This window comes from Lucilia sericata, unplaced genomic scaffold (assembly GCF_015586225.1).
Source record: "Lucilia sericata isolate MDLA Ls3-8-SP2 unplaced genomic scaffold, ASM1558622v1 Contig000625F_arrow, whole genome shotgun sequence".
NCBI lineage: Eukaryota > Metazoa > Arthropoda > Insecta > Diptera > Calliphoridae > Lucilia > Lucilia sericata.
Genome location: NW_023994631.1, coordinates 76726 through 100118, shown reverse-complemented (window position 1 = coordinate 100118; position 23393 = coordinate 76726). Strand labels below are relative to the sequence as shown.

Genomic DNA, 23393 nt, shown 5'->3' with positions numbered 1-23393 from the left:
GTCTATAGCCTAGTCTATGGTCTAAACTATAGTCTAGTCTACAGTCTAATCAAGTCTATAGTCTAATCTATAGTCTAGTCTATAGTCTTGTCTACAGTCTAGTCTATAGTCTAGACTATAGTCTAATCTATAGTCTAGTCTGTAGTGTAGTCCATTGTCTAAAATATAGCCTAGTCAACAGTCTAAAGAAGTCTATAATGTAGTCTATTTGGGCCTTAATCTGTAATCTACTCTATAGTCTAGTTTAAAGTCTTGTCTATAGTTTAGACTATAGTCTAGTCTATAATCTTGTCTAGTCTATAGTATAATCTAAAATCCATTCTGCAGTATAGTCAATAGTCCAATCTGTAGTGCAGTATATAGTCTAGTCAAGTTTATATTGTTGTTGCAACAGTTGGTTTGTAGCCATAGTTCTTTTCTGGAGAAAAAACTTTCGGTTGATACGGCTGCCGCTGAGTTCACAATCTTTGGCCGAGTAAGACTAGTCTAGTTCTAGTTCTATAGTATAGTCTATAGTTTAGTCTAGCTAGTTTTTTTCCTGGTCTATAGCACTGCGTAATCATATATTAATACATCTTGACCTATAATTTATTCTGTAGTCTGTTCTATAGACTTACCAATATTCTAGTTTAGAGTCTATGCAATAGGGTTACAATTTTATATTAGAGTTTTAAAACACCTGATATTTCTTTCTAAAACAAGCTCTTGGTTAATTTTTTTTAAATACACATTTTATTAGCATTATTACAATGATTTTATTTTAATGAATTAATTCTCTAGGTGGTGGATTAAATGGTATTTTTCCCGGTAGAAAACAATCAGCTTTAAAAGCTTCTATTTCGTCGGGAGTTAGATCTTCTAAGCGACTGTATAAAGTTGAACTGACATTGTTTGGTGTCTGTAGTGCAGCTTGTTGAAAGAGGCCAGAGGAGGGATGAGACGGCGCAACTTGTTGCTGTTGCTGTGGTGCCGTATTTTGTTGAGATTGTTGAAATATATTTGGGTTTGCTTGATTTTGTTGAAAGATATTTGTGTTAGTCGGCTGTTGTTGCTGCTGCTGCTGCTGTTGCATGGCTTGTCCAAATATATTTTGTGTTTGTTGGGCAGCTTGTGCAAATAGACCTTGTCCTGGTGCTGCAACCTGACCCATAGTTTGTTGTGCTGCCTGGGCAAATAAACCTTGTTGTTGTGGGGGTTGTTGAGGTGGCATGGTTTGAGCTGCTTGTGCAAAAAGACCTTGAGGTGGCTGTGCTGCCTGTCTAAAAATATTGGCATTTGGTTGATTTTGTTGTGGTGCAAATTGATTTTGCTGTCCAAATATTCCAGTTGAGGTCTGTTGCTGCTGCTGGCCTGTGTTAGCGAATATATTTGTCTGAGCCTGTTGTTGTCCAAATATTGAAGGTTTTTGCTGCGCATTTGTGTTAGTGCCACCTCCAAATATAGAATTGGCAGGTTTAGAAGCTTGACCAAATATTGAGTTCTGCTGCTGCGCTTGTTGTTGCTGTGTTGGAAAACCGGAAGTTTGACCAAATAAATTGTTTGTGGACTGATTAGAGGCTGCGAATCCCCCATTATTGCCAAATAAGTTATTGCTGGTATTTGTATTAGATTTAGCAAATATAGAACCAGCGTTTGTGCTAGCAGCATTTGTCATGCCAAATGGATTGTTCGTATTGTTATTACTTGTCTTTGCCGCTGTAGCACCACTGCAACTCGTATCCGATGCCATATCGTATACACTAATAGCAACATCTATAATTTCTGGTGTCATTTGCAGCAGAGCCTTCATTTTATTACTGGCCTCTAAAGCCTCCTTGTTGAATTGTTGATGAAATTGATCAAAGAAATTCTTTTGTTTAGCCTCGTAACACAACATCCGTACTTCTTCAAATGATTGATCCTCTATGAAATTGGGTATGGATGGTTTGTCCTTGAAAGGCCCGTAAGTGGATAAGGGCCATTGTTTGCCATTAATCGCAGCTTCTACATCGGTTTTAATAACCTGTTTAACATCAAAGTGTTCATTGACACACTTGGAGCCGAAGCGACAGTTACCTTGTTGGAAAAATTTACACAAAACCATTTTATTTCAGTTTATTTTCAATTGAAAATTAAATTTTGTACAATGAAATAATAAAAAACACCACTCTACTATGAAAAATAAAAACAAATGCTTCTTGTTATTCGATAACATTAGCAATTCACTTGGTGTTGATATCAAAGCAAAAAACAGTGAAAGAAAACAATGAGAAGAAGGAGGCCGCCTAGCCACACATCAAATTTGTTGACTCAAACGGTAAGTTTTTTGATTGTGTTAGTGAAAAAACTCACATGTATATATGCGGTGTGAGTTTTTTTACTAACCCAATCAAAAAACTTACCGTTTGAGTTAAACTATTTGATGCAAAGTATATTAATAAAGTAGCGACATCTCTTGTTGTACAACAACATCTACAACAACCACATATATTTTGTTTTTGGAATAATTTAAGATTGTGTCAAAATAAAATTTCCTTGAACAACAATGTGAACAAAACATAAATAAAAAATATTACTTTTAAGTTAAAAATATTAACAATTTAATTATATTATTATATATTATACAATTTATTACACTTTTAAACTACTTTAAAACCACTTTTAATTCACTTTTTCAACTTTTCACAAATTTTAACAAATAGCAAAACACAATTTAAAAATGGCGACGTAAACAATGTTAACAATTTTCAAAACAAACTTTGACAACTTGCTTCATTTATCTAGTTTAAAAAAAATAGTCAGCTGTTCAAGTGATGCTACTTTATTAATATACTTTGATTTGATGTGTCGCCAAGGCGTTTTAGAACATGTAATTATAAACAATGCAAAAATCAATTTGTTCTAACAGTTCTAAAAGTTGAAAATTTACCGTTTGAATATGCGTTACATAAAATATAACGAGCTTCATTATAAAGTATTTATAAATAGTTTATTAATATACATACGAAATAAATATATACATACATACCCTCTTTTTCATAAACATTTTATTTTAAAAAAGGTTTATAAAACAAAATTTCCATACGAAATTTGATTTATAAATCGTTTATAAAATAAAATTTTGTTTATGAATAAGGTCTTTATTGTACATAGATTTTTAAAGCTATGCAATAATAACAACAATGTATCCATAAAAATAAAATGCATTTCATGCTCTTTATCTAATATGTAGATATTATACACTTTTATTAAGTGTAAATTACAATATAAAGTATATGAATTAATAATCAAACTCCAAAAATTGTATATTAAAGTGACAAAATAGTAATTCCTCTACATTCACTTCCTTAAGATCAACTTTTCTATCTGCATAGAGTCTGCCAGCAGCCCCAAGCATTTGCTCACTTGCCACAATAGTAGGTGGAACAGAAAGATATTTTTCAGCAACTTTTTTTAATTTCTCATAACGACTTGTATTCCAATACTTATAAATATCTGAATTTCTTAACGATAAAGGTTCCTGTAAATATAATGATAATTCATTTAACGAAACATCAGTTTCGATAGTGACATCATGTTTTTCCCAAAGTGTATTATTTGACTTGCGTTGATCGCTTTTGTTGCAAGTTTTCGAGTAGTTGGCGGTATCCATCTGCAAGAAGTTCGATATTTCCTTTTCAGCAATTGACATTTGGGTTTCGCTTAAATATTTGTTTTTAAAACGAGGGTCCAACAATGTGGACATTATTAAAAGGGGGCTAGTTTCGATAAATTTAAATTTTTCATTTAAAGCTGCTTTTAAATAATTTTGTAATTGATCTGCATCATCAGTTCCATTAAGTGTTGATTGCAACATTTCAATTAAGGGTATTATCAGGGAAATCGTTGCTGTATCTGCAGATATGTCGGTTGTTGCCTCATAAATACTTTCCAAAGCATCTACAATATTTTTTAATTGATCCCATTCTTCTGTTGTTAAATTTTCTATATCGCTCTTTTCTTCCGAATACAGTGATACAGCCATTTTTTGTTCCATAAATCTCTTTATCATCAAATAACTGCTACTCCAATTTGTTTCTACATCTTGAATAAGACATTGTTTTTCGAGTAAATACTTTTCCTGCATATTCTCAAAATATTCACTCGCCTGCTGAGATATTTCAAAATGTTTGGCAATGTTACGACATTTTGCTAGAATTTCCTGTACTTGTTTCTTATTAAAAATGACGTCATGTACTACCAACTGCATGTTATGAGCTACACATTCAAATGCTTTTATCTTTGCTGTTTCCATTTTATGGACATTATCACAAACAGTTATATGCAGCTTTTCTTCTAACTTGAAACTTTTTATAATTTCCGGCAACTCTTCTATTATATAGGGATCTAAAAAAAATAAACCATTATAATTAGGAAATTAAAAAAAGCTATGCACAATGTGTTAGTAAGAAAAGGAAAATAAATCAGTAATTTCTGTCCGATTTCAATGAAATTATTCATGCTTTAAGAATTAATTAGAAATAAATTGGGAATAACACTCTACCACAATTTAAAGATCTATTTCGCCTTTTCTATCACACTGTGCTATGTTTGAATCATAAATGTACTATATAAATACCTATTTGTTCATTTTCCATAACCTTGGCAGCCAAGACCAACTTTTTTCTTAAGAACCCAAGTAGAAAATGTGCTGTAAAGGTTACAAGCTCATTTGAATTATGAGGAGACCTCCATTTGTCAATAGTTAAGCTTATCCATTTTGTTGTTGTTATCATTGTCATCACCTTCTCTTTGACTTTGTTATATGTATCCGGCATAAATGTGTCGGAGAAAAATTCTTCAGATTTCTGTTTATAACGACTTTCTATAGTAGGATCAGCAAATTTTAAACGTTGAAATGCGGCGCTATCTACTATGCTGCATGGTAGCATATGCACCAGTATTAAGTCCATTATAGATTTATCGATTTGTTTTGCTATATAATGATCATCTGTCCATCGAAATATAAACTGATTGGTGTTATTATACGGTCTACCAAAAGGGCTAAAACCTAGCGGTTGCGTTTGAATAGTATTAGAAGTCGCGCTACCTAAACTTGCTATTCCAGAAGGATTATTTGTATTATTAAAAGTCGATAGACCAGAATTAGATTGGACTCCAAAAACATTTTCTTTTCCATAAAGGTTCTGGGAACTGCCACCACCTAAAGTTTCCTTTTCTAAAAGGTTATTAAAATTAATGGATGGAAGAGGTTTAGAATTGGCGCTTGCAGAATTTGCTATTACAAAAGCATTATTTGTATTATTAAGCTGAGATTCCATTGACGATGGATCATGTTTATAACTGGCGATTGCAGAATTTGCTATTCCAAAAGAATTATTTATATATTTAAATGGTGGTTCCAATGTCAATGAAGCAGTCGCACTAGTAGTATTGGTTATTCCAAAAGGATTATTTGTATTATTAGGTTTGGAATTGGTGGTGGGACAATGTGCGAATGAAATATCAGTACGAATATTCGTTGCCGGCTTAATAGATGGACGGTAATAATTACTAACAAATTTTGGCAAACCAAAGACATCGTTGCTATTAGTAGTTGCACTAGTAAACTGTTCCACTCCAAAGGGATTATTAAAACTAGTATTTGGAATTGTTACACCACTGCTGCACTTTACCAGCGAAGTGTTTTTCTCTTCTGCACCCACAGTTGTGTCATATAAAATAATTGCCACATTTACAATATCCACAGTTACTTTCATTTTATTTCTGGCCTCCTGGACATCTTTGTTGTATTCCTCATAATTTTTACCAAAGAAATTTTTTAATTTAGTTTCGTAAAACGACATTCGTACCTCTTCAAATGATTTATCTTCTATAAAGTTCGGTAGCGATGGTTTATTAAAGAAAGGCCCATACGAGGACAAGGGCCATTGTTTGCCATTAACTGCCTCATTTATATCCCTTTCAATTATGTCCTTAACATTAACATGTTCATTGGGGCATCTGAAAACATTGTTGCAACATCCTCCTTGGTATGACTTACATAGAACCATTTTTATTTACTTTCCTTGATGAAAAATTGTTTAAAACTGCTAATTTCACAATAAAATATTTTATTTATGGTGAAATATGAATGAATGCATCATGTATCTATTATAACTGCTATAGTATTAGTTGTTTATTCAGGGTGATCCACCGATTAGTGGTATTCGGCTGAAACTTATCTTTACAATATGTAAGTAAAATTAAAAAAAAAAACTAAATTTAACTAACTAAGGGCGGGTTTCTTACTGCTCAGTTAAACTAGGCTTAACTTGCTGTTAGATTAAACTCGGAACAAATTTAGGCGGACTTTAACCGATGATTGTGTTTTTCAGTTATGGATTTAAGTTCAGTTAACTTTGTTAGTATTGCCAACTTTTCACTCAAAAACATAAACATGTAAAATGAACAATTTTGGAAAAATGTTAAATAAACATTTAAAACAATAATAAATAAAACAAAACAAATTGGAAAATTGCAATTTACTTAAAATATTAAGTTTTTGTTCTTCCGAAATCATTGTTTATTGTTTTTATTAATTGTGTCTTCTCACTTATAACTTAAGTTTAATTGGCCAATAACACTCAGTTAAACTAAGATAATAAGTAACGTTACTGTTTACTGAAAAACACAAAACATATATTAAACTAGGTTTAAACAAAGAATGTAGATTATCTTTATCTGAAAAACCGGCCCTAACTAACTAACTAACTACCTACTACTAACTAACTAACTAACTAACTAACTAACTACTAACTAACTAACTACTACTAACTAACTAACTAACTAACTAACTAACTAACCTAACTAACTAACTAACTAACTAACTAACTACTAACTAACTAACTAACTAACTAACTAACTAACTACTACTAACTAACTAACTAACTAACTAACTACTACTAACTAACTAACTAACTACCTAACTAACTAACTAACTAACTAACTAACTAACTAACTACTAACTAACTACTAACTAACTAACTAACTAATACTAACTAACTAACTAACTAACTAACTACTCTAACTAACTAACTAACTAACTAACTAACTAACTAACTAACTAACTAACTAACTAACTAACTAACTAACTAACTAACTAACTACTAACTAACTAACTAACTAACTAACTAACTAACTAACTAACTAACTAACTAACTAACTAACTAACTAACTAACTAACTAACTAACTAACTAACTAACTAACTAACTAACTAACTAACTAACTAACTAACTAACTAACTAACTACTAACTAACTAACTAACTAACTAACTAACTAACTAACTAACTAACTAACTAACTAACTAACTAACTAACTAACTAACTAACTAACTAACTAACTAACTAACTAACTAACTAACTACTAACTAACTAACTAACTAACTAACTAACTAACTAACTAACTAACTAACTAACTAACTAACTAACTAACTAACTAACTAACTAACTAACTAACTAACTAACTAACTAACTAACTAACTAACTAACTAACTAACTAACTAACTAACTAACTAACTAACTAACTAACTAACTAACTAACTAACTAACTAACTAACTAACTAACTAACTAACTAACTAACTAACTAACTAACTAACTAACTAACTAACTAACTAACTAACTAACTAACTAACTAACTAACTAACCTAACTAACTAACTAACTAACTAACTAACTAACTAACTACTAACTACTAACTAACTAACTACTAACTAACTAACTAACTAACTAACTAACTAACTAACTAACTAACTAACTAACTAACTAACTAACTAACTAACTAACTAACTAACTAACTAAACTAACTAACTAACTAACTAACTAACTAACTAACTAACTAACTAACTAACTAACTAACTAACTAACTAACTAACTAACTAACTAACTAACTAACTAACTAACTAACTAACTAACTAACGAACTAACTACTAACTAACTAACTAACTAACTACTAACTAACTACCTAACTAACTAACTAACTAACTAACTAACTAACTAACTAACTAACTACTAACTAACTAACTAACTAACTAACTAACTAACTAACTAACTAACTAACTACTAACTAACTAACTAAACTAACTACACTAACTAACTAACTATACTAACTAACTAACTACTAACTAACTAACTAACTAACTAACTAACTAACTAACTAACTAACTACTAACTAACTAACTAACTACTAACTAACTAACTAACTAACGAACTAACTAACTAACTAACTAACTAACTAACTAACTAACTACTAACTAACTACTAACTAACTAACTAACTACTAACTAACTAACTACTAACTAACTAACTAACTAACTAACTACTAACTAACTAACTAACTAACTAACTAACTAACTAACTAACTAACTACTAACTAACTAACTAACTAACTACTAACTAACTAACTAACTACTAACTAACTAACTAACTAACTAACTAACTAACTAACTAACTAACTACTAACTAACTAACTAACTAACTAACTAACTAACTAACTAACTAACTAACTAACGAACTAACTAACTAACTACTAACTAACTAACTACTAACTAACTAACTAACTAACTAACTAACTAACTAACTAACTACTAACTACTAACTAACTAACTAACTAACTACTAACTAACTAACTAACTAACTAACTAACTACTAACTAACTAACTAACTACTAACTAACTAACTAACTACTAACTAACTAACTAACTAACTAACTAACTAACTAACTAACTAACTAACTAACTACTACTAACTAACTAACTAACTAACTAACTAACTAACTAACTAAACTAACTAACTACTAACTACTAACTAACTAACTAACTAACTACTAACTAACTAACTAACTAACTAACTAACTAACTTACTTACTAACTAACTAACTAACTAACTACTAACTAACTAACTAACTAACTAACTAACTAACTAACTAAACTAACTATTAACTACTAACTAACTAACTAACTAACTAACTAACTAACTAACTAACTAACTATCTAACTGACTAACTAACTAACTAACTAACTAACTAACTAACTAACTAACTAACTAACTAACTAACTAAGTAACTAAGTAACTAACTAACTAACTAACTAACTAACTACTAACTAACTAACTAACTAACTAACTAACTAACTAACTAACTAACTAACTAACTAACTAACTAACTAACTAACTAACTAACTAACTAACTAACTAACTAACTAAACTAACTAACTAAAACTAACTACTAACAACTAACTAACTAACTAACTAACTAACAAACTAACTAACTAACTAACTAATAACTAACTAACTAACTAACTAACTAACTAACTAACTAACTAACTAACTAACTAACTAACTAACTAACTAACTAACTAACTAACTATCTAACTGACTAACTAACTGACTAACTAACTAACTAACTAACTAACTAACTAACTAACTAACTAACTAACTAACTAACTAACTATCTAACTGACTAACTAACTGACTAACTAAAACTAACTAACTAACTAACTATCTAACTAACTAACTAACTAACCAACTAACTAACTAGCTAGCTAACTAACTTCATAATACATTTTTAAATAAAAATAAAATTTGTTTTCAAAAATACTTTTTCATTAAGTTTATTTTTTCTTTAAAAATAATATTTGCATACAAAATTGGTTTTGGAAATTAAATTCGGTTGGATTTTTTCAAGATATTCACGCGACATTGATAGCTAATGGTCGTACACTGCAAAAAATTAAACAATTTTGAGGTAATTTTGGATTTGTTCCAAATTCAACATAAATCCTATATGTACTCATAACTGATGTGGGATATCTTACTTACTTGTTTTAATTAAGTATTCCTGTACATATATTAAAAATACTATGTCTCAGATTTATAAATAAATATATTTGCAATTTTATGGATAAACATAAAAATATAGTTCATGAAGTGAATTAAAGTAAATAAAATCGCCTGTCGGTAACAATATATTTCCTGTGTCAAATTAATTAGGGAACAATTTACATCTTAGGAACAGTTACTCTGTTAAAAACAAGTTTTAGTTGATCCGATACGTAAAATAAAATAAAAATTGATTTTAAAGTATTTATAAGTAGTTTATTAATATAGGTATATATGTTATATAAAGGTATAGATTTTCAAAATTTTGTCATTGATAATAAAACGCATTACATGGTATTTGTCACATAGAATTTATACACTCGTATTAAGTGTAAATTATATAATATAAAGTATGTATGTATATGAATTAATAATCGAACTCCAAAAGTGGTATATTAAAGTGAAAATATAATAATTCCTCAATATCCACTTCTTTAAGATAAGCTTTTCTCTCTGTGTAGAGTCTGCCAGCAGCCTCAAGCATTTGCTCACTAGCCTTAATAGTAGGTGGAACAGAAATATATTTTTCAGCTAATTTTTTCAATTTCACATAACGACTTGTATTCCAATATACAAAAATATTTGATTTTCTGAGCGATAAAGGCTCATGTATATATAATGATAATTCATTTCGAAACGAAATGTCAGTTTCAATAGTGACATCATGTTTTTCCCAAAGTGTATCATTTGACTCGTGTTTATCTCCTTTGTTGCAAGTTTGCGAGGAGTTTGCGGTGTCCATTTGCAAAAAATTAGATATTTCCTTTTCAGCAATGGTCATTTGGGTTATGCTTAAATATTTGTTTTTAAAACGAGGATCCAACAATGTGGACATTATTAAAAGGGGACTTGTTTCGATAAATTTAAATCTTTCATTTAAAGCATGTTTTAAATCATTTTGCAATTGATCTGCGTTATCAGCTTCATTAAGTTTTGACTCCAATATTTTAATTAATGGTATTATTAGGGAGATCGTTGCTGTATCTGCAGATAGATCAGTTGTTGCCTCATAAATACTTTTCAAAGCCTCTACAATATTTTTTAAATAGTCCCATTCTTCTGTGGTTAAATTTTCTATGTCGCCCTTTTCTTTCGAATAAAGCGATATAGCCATTTTTTGTTCCATAAATCTCTTCATCATCAAATAAGTGATACACCAATTTGTTTCCACATCTTGAATAAGACACTCTTTTTCGAGTAAACATTTTTCCTGCAAGGTTTGAAAATATTCACTGGCCTGCTGTGTTTTTTCGAAGTGTTTAGCAATTTTACGACACTTTGTAAGAATTTCCTCTACATGTTCCTTATTAAAAATGGCATCATATACCGCTAACTGCATGGTATGAGCTACACATTCAAATTCTGTTATCTTTGTGATTTCTATATTATGTAATTTATCGCAAACAGTTAGGTGCAGTTTTTCTTCTAATTTGAAATTTTGTATAATTTCCGGCAATTTTTCTGTTATATAAGAATCTAAATAAACAAATATACATACATACATATAGTTGAAAACACGTTAGAGTGCTGTATTCGACTGTGCCGAATCTTATATACCCTTCACCATAGTATATTTTTATTCGTTATTTAACTTTTTTCTTAAAATTTTCTTTTTTAACATTTACAAAAAAAAAAATCAAAATTCTGTAAATAAAAAGGTATGACTTAGGGTTCTATAGTTGAAACGAAAAGTCGACTTTTCGACTTTTTGCATTTAGTTAAAAGTCGACTTTTCGACCTTTCGACTTTTTCCATTTTATGAAAAGTCGATTTTTCGACCTTTTTCATTTACTTAAAAGTCGACTTTTAGACTTTTCGACTTTTAGTATTTTATATATGGTCGACTTTTCGACTTTTCGATTTTTACCGACTTTTCGACTTTTTCCGACTTTTTTCGACTTTTTTCGACTTTTCGACTTTTTCCGACTTTTTTCGACTTTTTCCGACTTTTTTCGACTTTTCGACTTTTTTCGACTTTTTCCGACTTTTTTCAACTTTTCGACTTTTTCCGACTTTTCGATTTTTTACGACTTATTTCGACTTTTTTTCGACTTTTTTCGACTATTTTTTTACTTTTTTCGAGTTTTTCCGACTATATTAGAGTTTTTGACCTCTTTTCCACTTTTTTAAAATTTTCGACTATTTTCGACTTTTCGACTTTTTCCGACTTTTCGACTTTTTTCGACTTTTCGACTTTTTTCGACTTTCTTCGACTTTTTTCGACTTATCGACTTTTTTCGACTTTTCGACTTTTTTCGACTTTCCGACTTTTATTTACAAAGTCGACTTTTCGACTTTTTTCATAGACGATAGTCGAGTTATCGACTTTTTTGGAACAAAATAGTCGACTTCGACTTTTCGACTTTTTTCGACAAAAAGTCGATTGTTCGATTATTCGAAAGTCGATTTATAGAACCCTAGTATGACTCATGGCGAAACTAATAAGGTGAAGTCATTTCAACAGCTGATTGTTTTTTTGTCCATGGAAATTTAGCCCGAAGTTGTCAAACTCAATATAAAAAAAATTCTCTCTCAAACCCGACGCTGTCAAACTACATGTATAAAAAATTTCATGAATTCGCCGCAAAATGAAATGACTTCACCTTATAGTCTATTCGCCTTGGTATGACTATAATCTACTAAATCGCACATTCTTGACTATTGAACACTATTGGTGTAGGGTATATATAAATATGAAAACAAAATAAATACCTTTTTGATCATTTTCCAAAACCTTAGCAGCTAACACCAACTTTTTTCTTAGGGAACCATGAAGAAAATGTGCTGTAAATGTTAACAGCAACAATTTTGAATTATTAGCAAAACTCCAATTGTCTATAGTTAAACTTATCCACGTTGGTGTTGCCATCATTGTTAATATCTTTCCCCTGACATTGTTATAGGTTTCCGGTCTAAGTGTTGTGGAGAAAAACAGCTCAGATTTATGCTTATAACGACTTTTTGTAGTGGGATCAGCAAATTTTAATCGTTGAAATGCCATCCCATTGACTATGCTGCATGGCAGCATATCAACCAGTATCAAATCCATTAGAGATTTATCAATTTGTTTTGCTTTATTGTCATCATCTGGCCAGAAACCCTGTTCGGTGTAGCAAGATGGTGTAAAACACACGTTTGTAGAATTCGGGAGTGCTATTGACGCACTTTGATTAGTTTCATTATTGTTTAAACTATTTGTCAAGACACCAAATTTGAAGCCAGTTATATTTTTGTTTCCTAACAGATTTTTGGTATTAAAAATTCCTGGACTTTGATTATTTGTGTTATGCGATTTAGGTTTGGCGCCAATAACATTTTCTATTCCAAACGGATTTTTCGAATTGCTACTATCTAAAGTTTCCTTTCCCCAAATGCTATTAAAATTATTCGTTGGTATAGGTTTAAAACTACGGCTAACTGAATTTTCTATATCAGGAGTAATACTTTTTTTGTTTCCAATTGAAACAGATTTGTCCGAATTGGCACTAGTTAAAGTTTCCTTTCCCAAAAAACTAATATTATTCGATGGAACCGGATTAAAAGTAGCACCAACAGAAGCATTCTCTGTATTATTTCCAAATACACTATTAGTCTTTGAGGAAATAGGTTTAAAATGTTCTTTGCCAAATGGTTTGTCCAAATTATTGGATGGATCAGGTTTAAAAGTAACCCCAACAGAATTTGCTATTCCAGAAGTATTTTTTGCATTATTTCCAAATAAACTTTTAGTATTTGATGCAACCGATTTAGGAGTTGTTATTCCAAAAATGTTGTTCGAATTGGCACTAGCTTTATTTTCCTTTACAAAACTATTAGTAGTTGATGAATCAGTTTTAGAATTGACATTTCCCAAAATGCTGTTCGTATTAGCATTAGCAAAAGGTTCAACAGTAGCGCCAAAAGAATTTGCTATTCCCGAAGGAGCCGATTTAGGAGTTTTGATTGCAAAAATGTTGTTCGAAAAATGAAAAACATTTTCCTCTGCGAAACTATTAGTAGTTGATGAATCAGTTTTAGAATTGACATTTTCCAAATTGTTGTTCGAATTGTCATGCGCAAAAGGTTTAAAAGGAACGCCAATAGTATTTGCTGTTCCAGGATTCTCTGCATTTCCAAAAATGTTGTACGGATCAGAAGAATTCTTTGTATTTCCAAAAATATTGTACGGATCAGAATTATTTAAAGTTTCCTTACCAAGAAGTTTGTTGTCATTCAAATTATTCAATGGAATAGGTTTGCAATTGGTTGTAGCTGATTTTACCATTGGAGGAGGGTTGATGTTAATACTGCTTAGTCGTTGCTTTAACAATGGAACAGGTTTCGAAATAGTGCTAGCAGAATTTTCTTTTCTTAAAGTATTATGTTTGTCGACATCCGTCGTTTGCATGGTAGATGTAAAATTTGGTAATCCAAAGGTATTGTTGTTATTATTAGTTGTCGATAAACCAGTATTGTCGTTAGCTAAATGTTTCACTCCAAAGGGATTATTAAAACTAGTATTTGGAACTGTTGCTGCACTGCTGCACTTTATTGGCGAAGTGTTTTTCTCTTTTCTACCCACAGGTATATCATATAGATTAATTGCGACATTAACAACATCCACAGTTGGTTTCATTTTATTTCTGGCCTCCTGGACATCTTTGTTGTATTTATCATGATTTTGACCGAAGAAATTTTTTAATTTCGTTTCGTAAAACGACATTCGTACTTCTTCAAATGATTGATCCTCTATAAAGTTAGGTAGCGATTGTTTATACTCGAATGGTCCATACGCGGATAAAGGCCATATTTTACCATTAACAGCCTCCCTCATATCTTTTTCAATTATATCTTTAACATCTACATGTTCAGATAAGCAATTGGAACCACGATAACAACAACCTCGTTGATATAATTTACATAAAACCATTTTTGTGTGCTTCCCGTTGTAAAGAATTGACAGAACCAAAGTTTTAACCACAGGGTATACAGAGGCGTCACGAGCAAAAAACTATTTCCCTCTCTTTCGCACAAAACGAATTCAATGATTTTTTTTAGCTGTATTTTATATACCTCTTCTCACCAAACAATTTCAAAATCAAACAAAGCTGATTTTAGACTTTTTTAAATGTCAAAAGTGACACCTCTGTATACTTTGTGGTTTTAACACAAAATACGCAATAAAATACATACAATGATGATGATATTATTTATTGTGAAATATAATGAGTGTCCTATCGATTCTAAAGAGGTTCGGCCGAAACTTGACTTTGAAATAATCAGTATTTTAAGTCAAATTTTGAAACAGAAAAAGGGTTTTTACATAAAAATAATTTTTAGCAAACTTTTGCGCAATTTTTCAATTAAAAGTCGAACTCTTATTAAAAAAGCATCAAATAAATTTCATTATTCAGAAATGTTAGTTAGAAAAATAGTTTTATAAATTGAATTCGGTTTTAAAAAAAAGTAATTCGCATGCAATTGATAACCTATGGACATACACTGAAAGAAAAAACTAAAAAAGTTGACGTTTTTTACTTACATTTAATGTTTATATTATGAATATAAAGATTCCAGTACCGCAATTCAGTAACTTTTTAACTACAAAATTTTGTCGTTAAATAGTATAAATTCGTAAGTTAACAATAATTGTCGTTATGTGGTATTCTGAATTATATTTTTTTCGTTAAACATAACGAAAAGTATCGGCAATGTAACGACAAATAAAAAGTTCATGTTAATAATTTTATATTTTAAAAATATTTCAATACAAAACTTTTGACATTCTCATATTTTTCCGATCTTTGTCGTTAAAATATTCTAAGGTCGTTAAAAAGTTACAGAATTGAAAATTCGTTAATGCAACCGATATTTATCGTTACTTTACGATATCGGTAGTTAAAATTAAAAAATTACAGAATTGCGGTACAGAAGATGAAAATTGCCCATTTTGTATAGAAATCACATTTCGATATCGATATTAAGCTAATACGTTAGATATTCCATATCGAATGCCATGGGGCATTTTGAGCAATTTTATTCGATCGCTCAACTCAACTCTTTAATAAAATAATCCATAATAAAAAAAGTTCGAAAAGTCGACAAAACAACATTTCATAAATTTCAAAAGTATGAAAGTCGACTTTTCACAAATATCACAAAAAAAAGTGTATTAATACAGTAGACTCAGAACAACTAGCAAATTATGACAGATAGCAGGATGACAAAATCAACAGGCAAATTTTGACTGCAAGCAAAGTAAATTAATAAAGTAGCATCACTTGAACAGCTGACTATTTTTTTTAAACTAGATAAATGAAGCAAATTGTCAAAGTTTGTTTTGAAAATTGTTAACATTGTTTACGTCGCCATTTTTAAATTGTGTTTTGCTATTTGTTAAAATTTGTGAAAAGTTGAAAAAGTGAATTAAAAGTGGTTTTAAAGTAGTTTAAAAGTGTAATAAATTGTATAATATATAATAATATAATTAAATCGTTAATATCTTTAACTTAAAAGTAATATTTTTTATTTATGTTTTGTTCACATTGTTTTTCAAGGAAATTTTATTTTGACACAATCTTAAATTTTCCAAAAACAAAATACATGTGGTTGTTGTAGATGTTGTTGTACAACAAGAGATGTCGCTACTTTATTAATATACTTTGACTGCAAGTAGAATATAACAAGAACAATCTCTCGCAAGATAAAAAAATAAGCAGCTGCTTTATCGCAGTCATCAAGGGAATTAACGTCCGTCCAGTTAGCAACGAAAGATAGCAACGGCAGAGAAAATTTTGGGAATTAAGTGGCAACACCACAGGGGAAAAATAAATTGCTTAGCTAATAAATTGCTTAGCTAATAAAAAATACCATGGAAAACTCAATGGAAAGAGATGGGAAACACAAAATGGAATCGAGACTATATATAGTCTCGATTCCATTTTGTGTTTCCCATCTCTTTCCATTGAGTTTTCCATGGTATTTTTTATTAGCTAAGCAATTTATTTTTCCCCTGTGGTGTTGCCACTTAATTCCCAAAATTTTCTCTGCCGTTGCTATCTTTCGTTGCTAACTGGACGGACGTAATTGCACAACAGGGGAATATTTTTCACGACAAAAAAGTTAGTAAACGAAAAAGTGAAAAGGGAACATATTTCACGTGAAATGATGATTGAATGGTAAAGTTTTCAAATTATTTCAAAAATTATTAAAAGCGAAATTTTCAAATTCAATTTTTATTTTTCCCCTCATATGTCATGTTTTAGTGATTGTTACAGGTTTATACATTTTTCGAATAAAAGTACGAATATTTTTTGGAACATGTCTTTAATTCTGGAAATACTTTGAAATAAATGAAAATTTTGAATTTTTTTTAAAAAAATTTTGTTAGAAATGCGAACATTGGACTCAAATAAAACTAAAATATTATTTTAAAGCATTTTCAAACATATAAAAGTTTGAATTTTCAAATTTTATTATAAATTTTCTAAAAAGTTTAAAATTTGTTTAAATTTATGAAATCATTTTAAAATTTTTTAAAAATTTCGAAAATAAATTTCAAAGTTTGAAATTTAAAAAGGGAAGGGATTTACAAATTAACCCCTTGGTTGGTTTCTTCGAAATAAGAAAAATTTACTATTTTAAGTAAATGGCCCCTAATCTGCATTTCAATTTGAATTGAAATTTTCTCCGTTTTTAGGGCGGGTTTCTTACTACTCAGTTAAACTAGGCTTAACTTGCTGTTAGATTAAACTCCGAACAAATTTAGGCGGACTTTAATCGATGATTGTGTTTTTCAGTTTTAGATTTAAGCTCAGTTAACTTTGTTAGTATTGCCAAGTTTTCACTCAAAAACATAAACAATAAACAGCTGTTTTTTTGCAAACAATACTTTTGTAAAATGGAAAATTTTTGAAATATGTTAAATAAACATTTAAAACATTAATAAATAAAACAAAACAAATCAGAAAATTGCAATTTACTTAAAATATTAAGTTTTTGTTCTTCCGAAATCATTGTTTTATTGTTTTTGTTAATTGTGTTTTCTCACTTATAACTTGAGTTTAATTGGCCAATTACATTCAGTTAAACTAAGATAATAGGTAACTTTACTGATATAACTGAAAAACACGAAACATATATTAAACCAGGTTTAACCAAAGAATGAAGATTATTTATCAGAAAAACTCGCCCTAAGTAACATTACAAATTACTGAAAACACACATTAAACTAGGTTTAAGCCAAAGTAAATTAATTTACTTTGGTTTAAGCAAATAATGTAGATTATCTTTATCTGAAACCAAAAAAAAAACATTGGTTTCAAATTAAATTCGGTTGAATTTTTTAAAAGTCATTCACGTGAAATTAACAACAAATAATTTTACACTGACAAAAAAATTAAACAATTAAAACACGTAAACTTTGAACCTTTAAATTTATTATATTAAGCTTTTGCATTCTCGGATACGAACTATAGTTTTAATAGAACCAAATAAACATATGTTAAATAAAAAAATAAATATTTGTTTGATTTTAAAGTATTTATATGTAGTTTATTAATATATGTAAACGTAAAATAATAGTATATATTTATATAAAAAATAAAATGCATTTCATGCTATTTCTTAAATGGAAATTATACACTTGCATTAGTGTAAACAACAATATAAATTATGTATATGAATTAATTAATAATCAAACTCCAAAAGTTGTATATTAAAGTGACAAAATAGTAACTCCTCTTCATTAACATCTTTCAGATAAGCTTTTCTATCTGCGTAGAGCTTGGCAGCAGCCTTAAGCATTTGCTCATTAGCCACAATAGTAGGAGGAACAGAAAGATATTTTTCAGCAACTTTTTTCAACTTATCATAACGACTTGTATTCCAATACATATAAATATTTGATTTTCTGAGCGACAAAGGTTCATGTATATATAATGATAACTCATTTCTAAATGAAATATCAGTTTCAATAGTGACATCATGTTTTTCCCAAAGTGTATCATTTGACTTGCGTTTATCTTCTTTGCTGCAAGTTTTCAAGGTGTTTGCGGTTTCCATTTGTAAATAATTAGATATTTCCTTTTCAGCAATAGACATTTGGGTAATGCTTAAATATTTGTTTTTAAAACGAGGATCCAACAATGTGGACATTATTAAAAGGGGATTAGTTTCGATGAAATTGAATCTATTATTTAAAGCAAGTTTTAAATTATTTTGCAAATGATCTTCAGCATCAGCTTCTTCAAGTTTTGACTCCAACATTTTTATTAAGGGTATTATTACAGAGATCGTTGCTGTATCTGCAGATAGATCTGTTGTTGCCTCATAAATAATTTTCAAAGACTCTACAATATTTTTCAAATAATTCCATTCTTCTGTAGTTAAATTTTCTATGTCTCCCTTTTCTTCCGAATAAAACGATATAGCTATTTTTTGTTCCACAAATCTCTTCATCATCAAATAGCTGTTTGTTTCTACATCTTGAGTAAGACAGTGTTTATCGAGTGAATATTTTTCCTGTAAAGTCTGAAAATATTCACTTGCCTGCTGTGATGTTTCGAAGTGTTTAGCAATTTTACGACACTTTGTAAGAATTTCCTCTACTTGTTCCTTATTATTAAAAATGGCATCATTCACTACTAACTGCATGGTATGAGCTACACATTTAAATTCTTTTATCTTTGTGTCTCCAAGGTTATGTATTTTATCGCCAACAGTTAGATGCAGTTTTTCTTCAAGTTTGAAATTTTTTATAATTTCCGGCAATTTTTCTTTTATATAAGAATCTAAATAAACAAATATAATTGAAAACACGTTGTATACAACTGTGGCGAATCTTATATGCCCATTACCAAAACAGTATTGTTTTAATTTTAATCTTTTATTATTTTTTCTTAGGGCGGGTTTCTTACTACTCAGTTAAGGCTTAACTTGCTGTTAGATTAAACTCCAAACAAATTTAGGCGGACTTTAACCGATGATTGTGTTTTTCAGTTATGTATCTAAGGGCGGGTTTTTAGATAAAGATAATCTACATTCTTTATTTAAACCTAGTTTAAAATATATTTTGTGTTTTTCAGTTATCAGTAAAGTTACTTATTATCTTAGTTTAACTGAGTTATACGTGAGAAAACACAATTAACAAAAACAATAAAACAATAATTTCGGAAGAACAAAAACTTAATATTTTAAATAAATTCCAATTTTCTGATTTGTTTTGTTTTATTTATAATTGTTTTAAATGTTTATTCAACATTTTTCCAAAATTTTTAATTTTTTTTTACTTATTATCAGTTAAACTTAGATAATAAGTAACTTTACTGATTACGGAAAAACACAAAACATATATTAAACCAGGTTTAAACAAAGAATAAGAAGTAGGGTTCTATAGTTGAAACGAAAAGTCGACTTTTCGACTTTTTGTATTTTATGAAAAGTCGACTTTTTGACTTTTCGAATTTTTGCATTTTATGAAAAGTCGACATTTCCACTTTTTGCATTTTATGAAAAGTCGACTTTTTGACTTTCGACTTTTTGCATTTAATTAAAAGTCGATTTTTCGACTTTTCGTTTTTAATATTTTATAAATAGTCGACTTTTTCCGACTTTTCGACTTTTTCCGACTTTTCGACTTTTTCCGACTTTTCGACTATTTTCGACTTTCTGACTTTTTCCGACCAGAGTTAAAAATTTATAAAGTTGCCAGAAGCGTAAATTCATAATGTTGCCATTTAACATTATATTATTATTATTATTTATTATTAATAAAAAAAATTTTATTTATATTTTTTCTATTTGTTGCAATTTTTTGAATTTTTTCGACTTTTTCCGATTTTTCGACTTTTTCGACTATTTTCGACTTTTTCCGACTATTTTCGACTTTTTCCGATTTTTTTGATTTCTTTCGACTTTTTCCGACTTTCCGACTTTTTTCGACTGTTCGACTTTTTTCGACTTTTCGACTTTTATTTACAAAGTCGACTTTTCGACTTTTTTCATAGACGATAGTCGAGTTATCGACTTTTTTGGAACAAAATAGTCGACTTCGACAAAAGGTCGATTGTTCGATTATTCGAAAGTCGATTTATAGAACCCTAATAAGAAGAATCAGAAAAACCCGCCCTTAAAGTTTTTCATGTAAATTCATCTAAGAATTTATATTTTTTTCGGTGTAGTATTGATTCTAAAATTTTGAATCACTCCCACAGTCAAAAAATACAACACTATTGGATTAGGGTATATATGTTTAAATATAAAAACAAAATAAATACCTTTTTGATCATTTTCCAAAACCTTAGCGGCTAACACCAACTTTTTTCTTAGGGAACCAATTAGAAAATGGGCTGTAAATGTTATCAGTAACAGGTTTGAATTATTAGCAAAACTCCAATTGTCTATAGTTAAACTTATCCATGTTGGTGTTGCTGTCATTGTTAACACCTTTGCCCTGACATTGTTATAGGTTTCCGGTCTAAGTGTTGAAGCGAAAAATTGCTGTGATTTTTGCTTATACCGACTATTTGTTGTTGTGGGATCAGCAAATTTTAATCGTTGAAATGCCTTTCCATCGACTACGCTGCATGGCAGCATATCAACCAGAATCAAATCCATTAGAGATTTATCAATTTGTTTAGCTATAACGTGATCATCTGGCCAGAAGCCTTGTTCTGTATATACGTTTGAAGAAATCGGGAGTGCATTTGACACATTTTCATTAGCTTCATTTTGTATTAAATTATTACGCAATAGACCAAAATTAAAACCAGTTATATTTTCATTTCCTGAAAGAGTTTTGGTATTAAAAACTCCTCGAGAACGATTATTTGTATTATGTGATTTAACAGTCGATGGAACTGTTTTAGATTTGGCGCCAACAACATCTTTTATTCCAAATGGATTTTTCGAATTGGCACTTGTTTGCTTTTCCAAAAAGTTATTAAAATTATTCGATGATTTGAAAGTTGCTACTCCCGATTGTTTATCTACACTAATAGTTTTCGACGAAACAGGTTTAGAATTCTCTATTCCATAGAGTTTGTCTAAATTGGCACCGCCTGAAGTTTTCTTTTCCAAAAAGTTATTAAAATTATTCGTTGGAACAGGTTTTAAAATAGCGCCATTAGATTTGGCCTTTCCTGAGGGATTCTCTGTATTATTTTCAAATACACTATTAGTGTTCGATGAAACAGTTTGGGAATTTTCTTTTCCAAAAGTATTATTCAAATTGGCGCTATTAGTAGTTAATGGCTCAGATTTAGAATTGAAGTCAGCAGTACTGTTTCCAAAAATATTCGAAATGCCATTAGCAAAAGGTTCCTTAACCACAAGTTTGTTGTTACTTAAATTATTCAATACATCAGGTTTGGTATTGGTACTAGTTGGTTTTACCATTCTATAAGGATTGCGGTTACTACTGCTTGGCAATTGCATTGACACTGCAGCAGATTGTGATGAGATGCAAGCCGAATTTTCTTTACCAAAAGGATTGTTTTTATTTGCGTCCTCTGTCTTTTGCATTGTAGATGCAAAAATTGGTAATCCCAAGATATTGTTGTTATTATTAGTTGAGGTGCGAGAAGAATTTTCTTTTGCAAAAGGATTGTTTTTATTTGCATCCTCTGTCTTTTGCATTGTAGATGCAAAAATTGGTAATCCCAAGACATTGTTGTTGTTGCTTGTGGTCGATAAACCAATCTTAATATTGCTGTTAGCAAACTGTTGCTCTCCAAAGGGATTATTATTTGTAGCACCACTGCCGCACTTTAGCGGCGAAGTGTTTTTCACTTTTTCATCCACAGATGAGTCATATAGATTAATTGCGACATTAACAATATCCAATGTTACTTTCATTTTATTTCTAGCTTCTTGGATGTCTTTGTTGTATTGTTCATGATATTGACCAAAGAAATTCTTTAATTTCGTTTCGTAGAACGACAATCGTACTTCTTCAAATGATTGATCCTCTATAAAGTTAGGTAGCGATTGCTTATACGCAAATGGTCCATACGACGATAAGGGCCATATTTTACCATTAATCGCCTCCTTCATATCTGTTTCAATTACATTTCTAACATCGACATGTTGATTGGGACATTTGGAATCAAGATAACAACAACGTCGTTGATATAATTTACATAAAGCCATTATTGTTAGCTTTCCTTTGCAAAGAATTGATAAAATTAGCGTTTTACTCAAAAAATTCTCAATCAAATATTTTGTTTATGATGAAATATAATAAGTGTTCTACCGATTATAAAAAGGTTCGGCCGAAATTTAAATAGTATTTTAAGTCATAATAAAAAAGGGTTTTCGCATAAAAATAATTTTTAGAAAATTATAAAATATTTTCTGCCTGTTTCTCTAAATGCGAACAAACATTTCTTTCACATTTTATATTAAAAACAATAACAATTTTTTCAATTTATTTGTTGTTTTTAATATAAAACTAGAAAATACTAGGGTTCTATAAATAGACTTTCGAATAATCGACTTTTTGTCGAAAAAAGTCGAAAAG

At 29.7% G+C, this 23393-nt stretch overlaps 4 protein-coding genes across 4 annotated transcripts; all 4 read right to left on the bottom strand.

The window, feature by feature from the left end:
* Positions 1 to 713: 713 nt before the first annotated feature.
* Positions 714 to 2177, bottom strand: LOC119606811 (nucleoporin NUP116/NSP116-like). Its single transcript, XM_037960418.1, has one exon. It carries the CDS (start codon positions 2081 to 2083, stop codon positions 761 to 763), a length of 1323 nt encoding a protein of 440 aa, XP_037816346.1. The 5' UTR covers positions 2084 to 2177; the 3' UTR covers positions 714 to 760.
* A 989-nt stretch (positions 2178 to 3166) lies between these two features.
* On the bottom strand, positions 3167 to 6220 carry LOC119606809 (zinc finger BED domain-containing protein 4-like). The gene is made up of 2 exons (XM_037960415.1): positions 4598 to 6220; positions 3167 to 4365 (listed from the first exon to the last, which is right to left on the bottom strand). Exons 1-2 carry the CDS (start codon positions 6030 to 6032, stop codon positions 3260 to 3262), a joined length of 2541 nt encoding a protein of 846 aa, XP_037816343.1. The 5' UTR covers positions 6033 to 6220; the 3' UTR covers positions 3167 to 3259.
* A 3661-nt stretch (positions 6221 to 9881) lies between these two features.
* On the bottom strand, positions 9882 to 14908 carry LOC119606804 (zinc finger BED domain-containing protein 4-like). The gene is made up of 2 exons (XM_037960408.1): positions 12608 to 14908; positions 9882 to 11371 (listed from the first exon to the last, which is right to left on the bottom strand). Exons 1-2 carry the CDS (start codon positions 14802 to 14804, stop codon positions 10263 to 10265), a joined length of 3306 nt encoding a protein of 1101 aa, XP_037816336.1. The 5' UTR covers positions 14805 to 14908; the 3' UTR covers positions 9882 to 10262.
* Positions 14909 to 18389: 3481 nt separating this feature from the next.
* On the bottom strand, positions 18390 to 23154 carry LOC119606805 (protein PF14_0175-like). Its single transcript, XM_037960409.1, has 2 exons — positions 21151 to 23154; positions 18390 to 19665 (listed from the first exon to the last, which is right to left on the bottom strand). Exons 1-2 carry the CDS (start codon positions 23021 to 23023, stop codon positions 18563 to 18565), a joined length of 2976 nt encoding a protein of 991 aa, XP_037816337.1. The 5' UTR covers positions 23024 to 23154; the 3' UTR covers positions 18390 to 18562.
* Positions 23155 to 23393: the final 239 nt, after the last annotated feature.

Bases quoted from the DNA above. Each gene is read 5' to 3' on its own strand.
- LOC119606811 (XM_037960418.1), bottom strand. From the start codon at position 2,083: ATGGTTTTGTGTAAATTTTTCCAACAAGGTAACTGTCGCTTCGGCTCC.
- LOC119606809 (XM_037960415.1), bottom strand. From the start codon at position 6,032: ATGGTTCTATGTAAGTCATACCAAGGAGGATGTTGCAACAATGTTTTC. The intron at 4,366-4,597 runs GTATTTATATAG...TATTTTTTTTAG, and splicing joins TATGGAAAATGAACAAATAG to ATCCCTATATAATAGAAGAG.
- LOC119606804 (XM_037960408.1), bottom strand. From the start codon at position 14,804: ATGGTTTTATGTAAATTATATCAACGAGGTTGTTGTTATCGTGGTTCC. The intron at 11,372-12,607 runs GTATTTATTTTG...TTGTTTATTTAG, and splicing joins TTTGGAAAATGATCAAAAAG to ATTCTTATATAACAGAAAAA.
- LOC119606805 (XM_037960409.1), bottom strand. From the start codon at position 23,023: ATGGCTTTATGTAAATTATATCAACGACGTTGTTGTTATCTTGATTCC. The intron at 19,666-21,150 runs GTATTTATTTTG...TTGTTTATTTAG, and splicing joins TTTGGAAAATGATCAAAAAG to ATTCTTATATAAAAGAAAAA.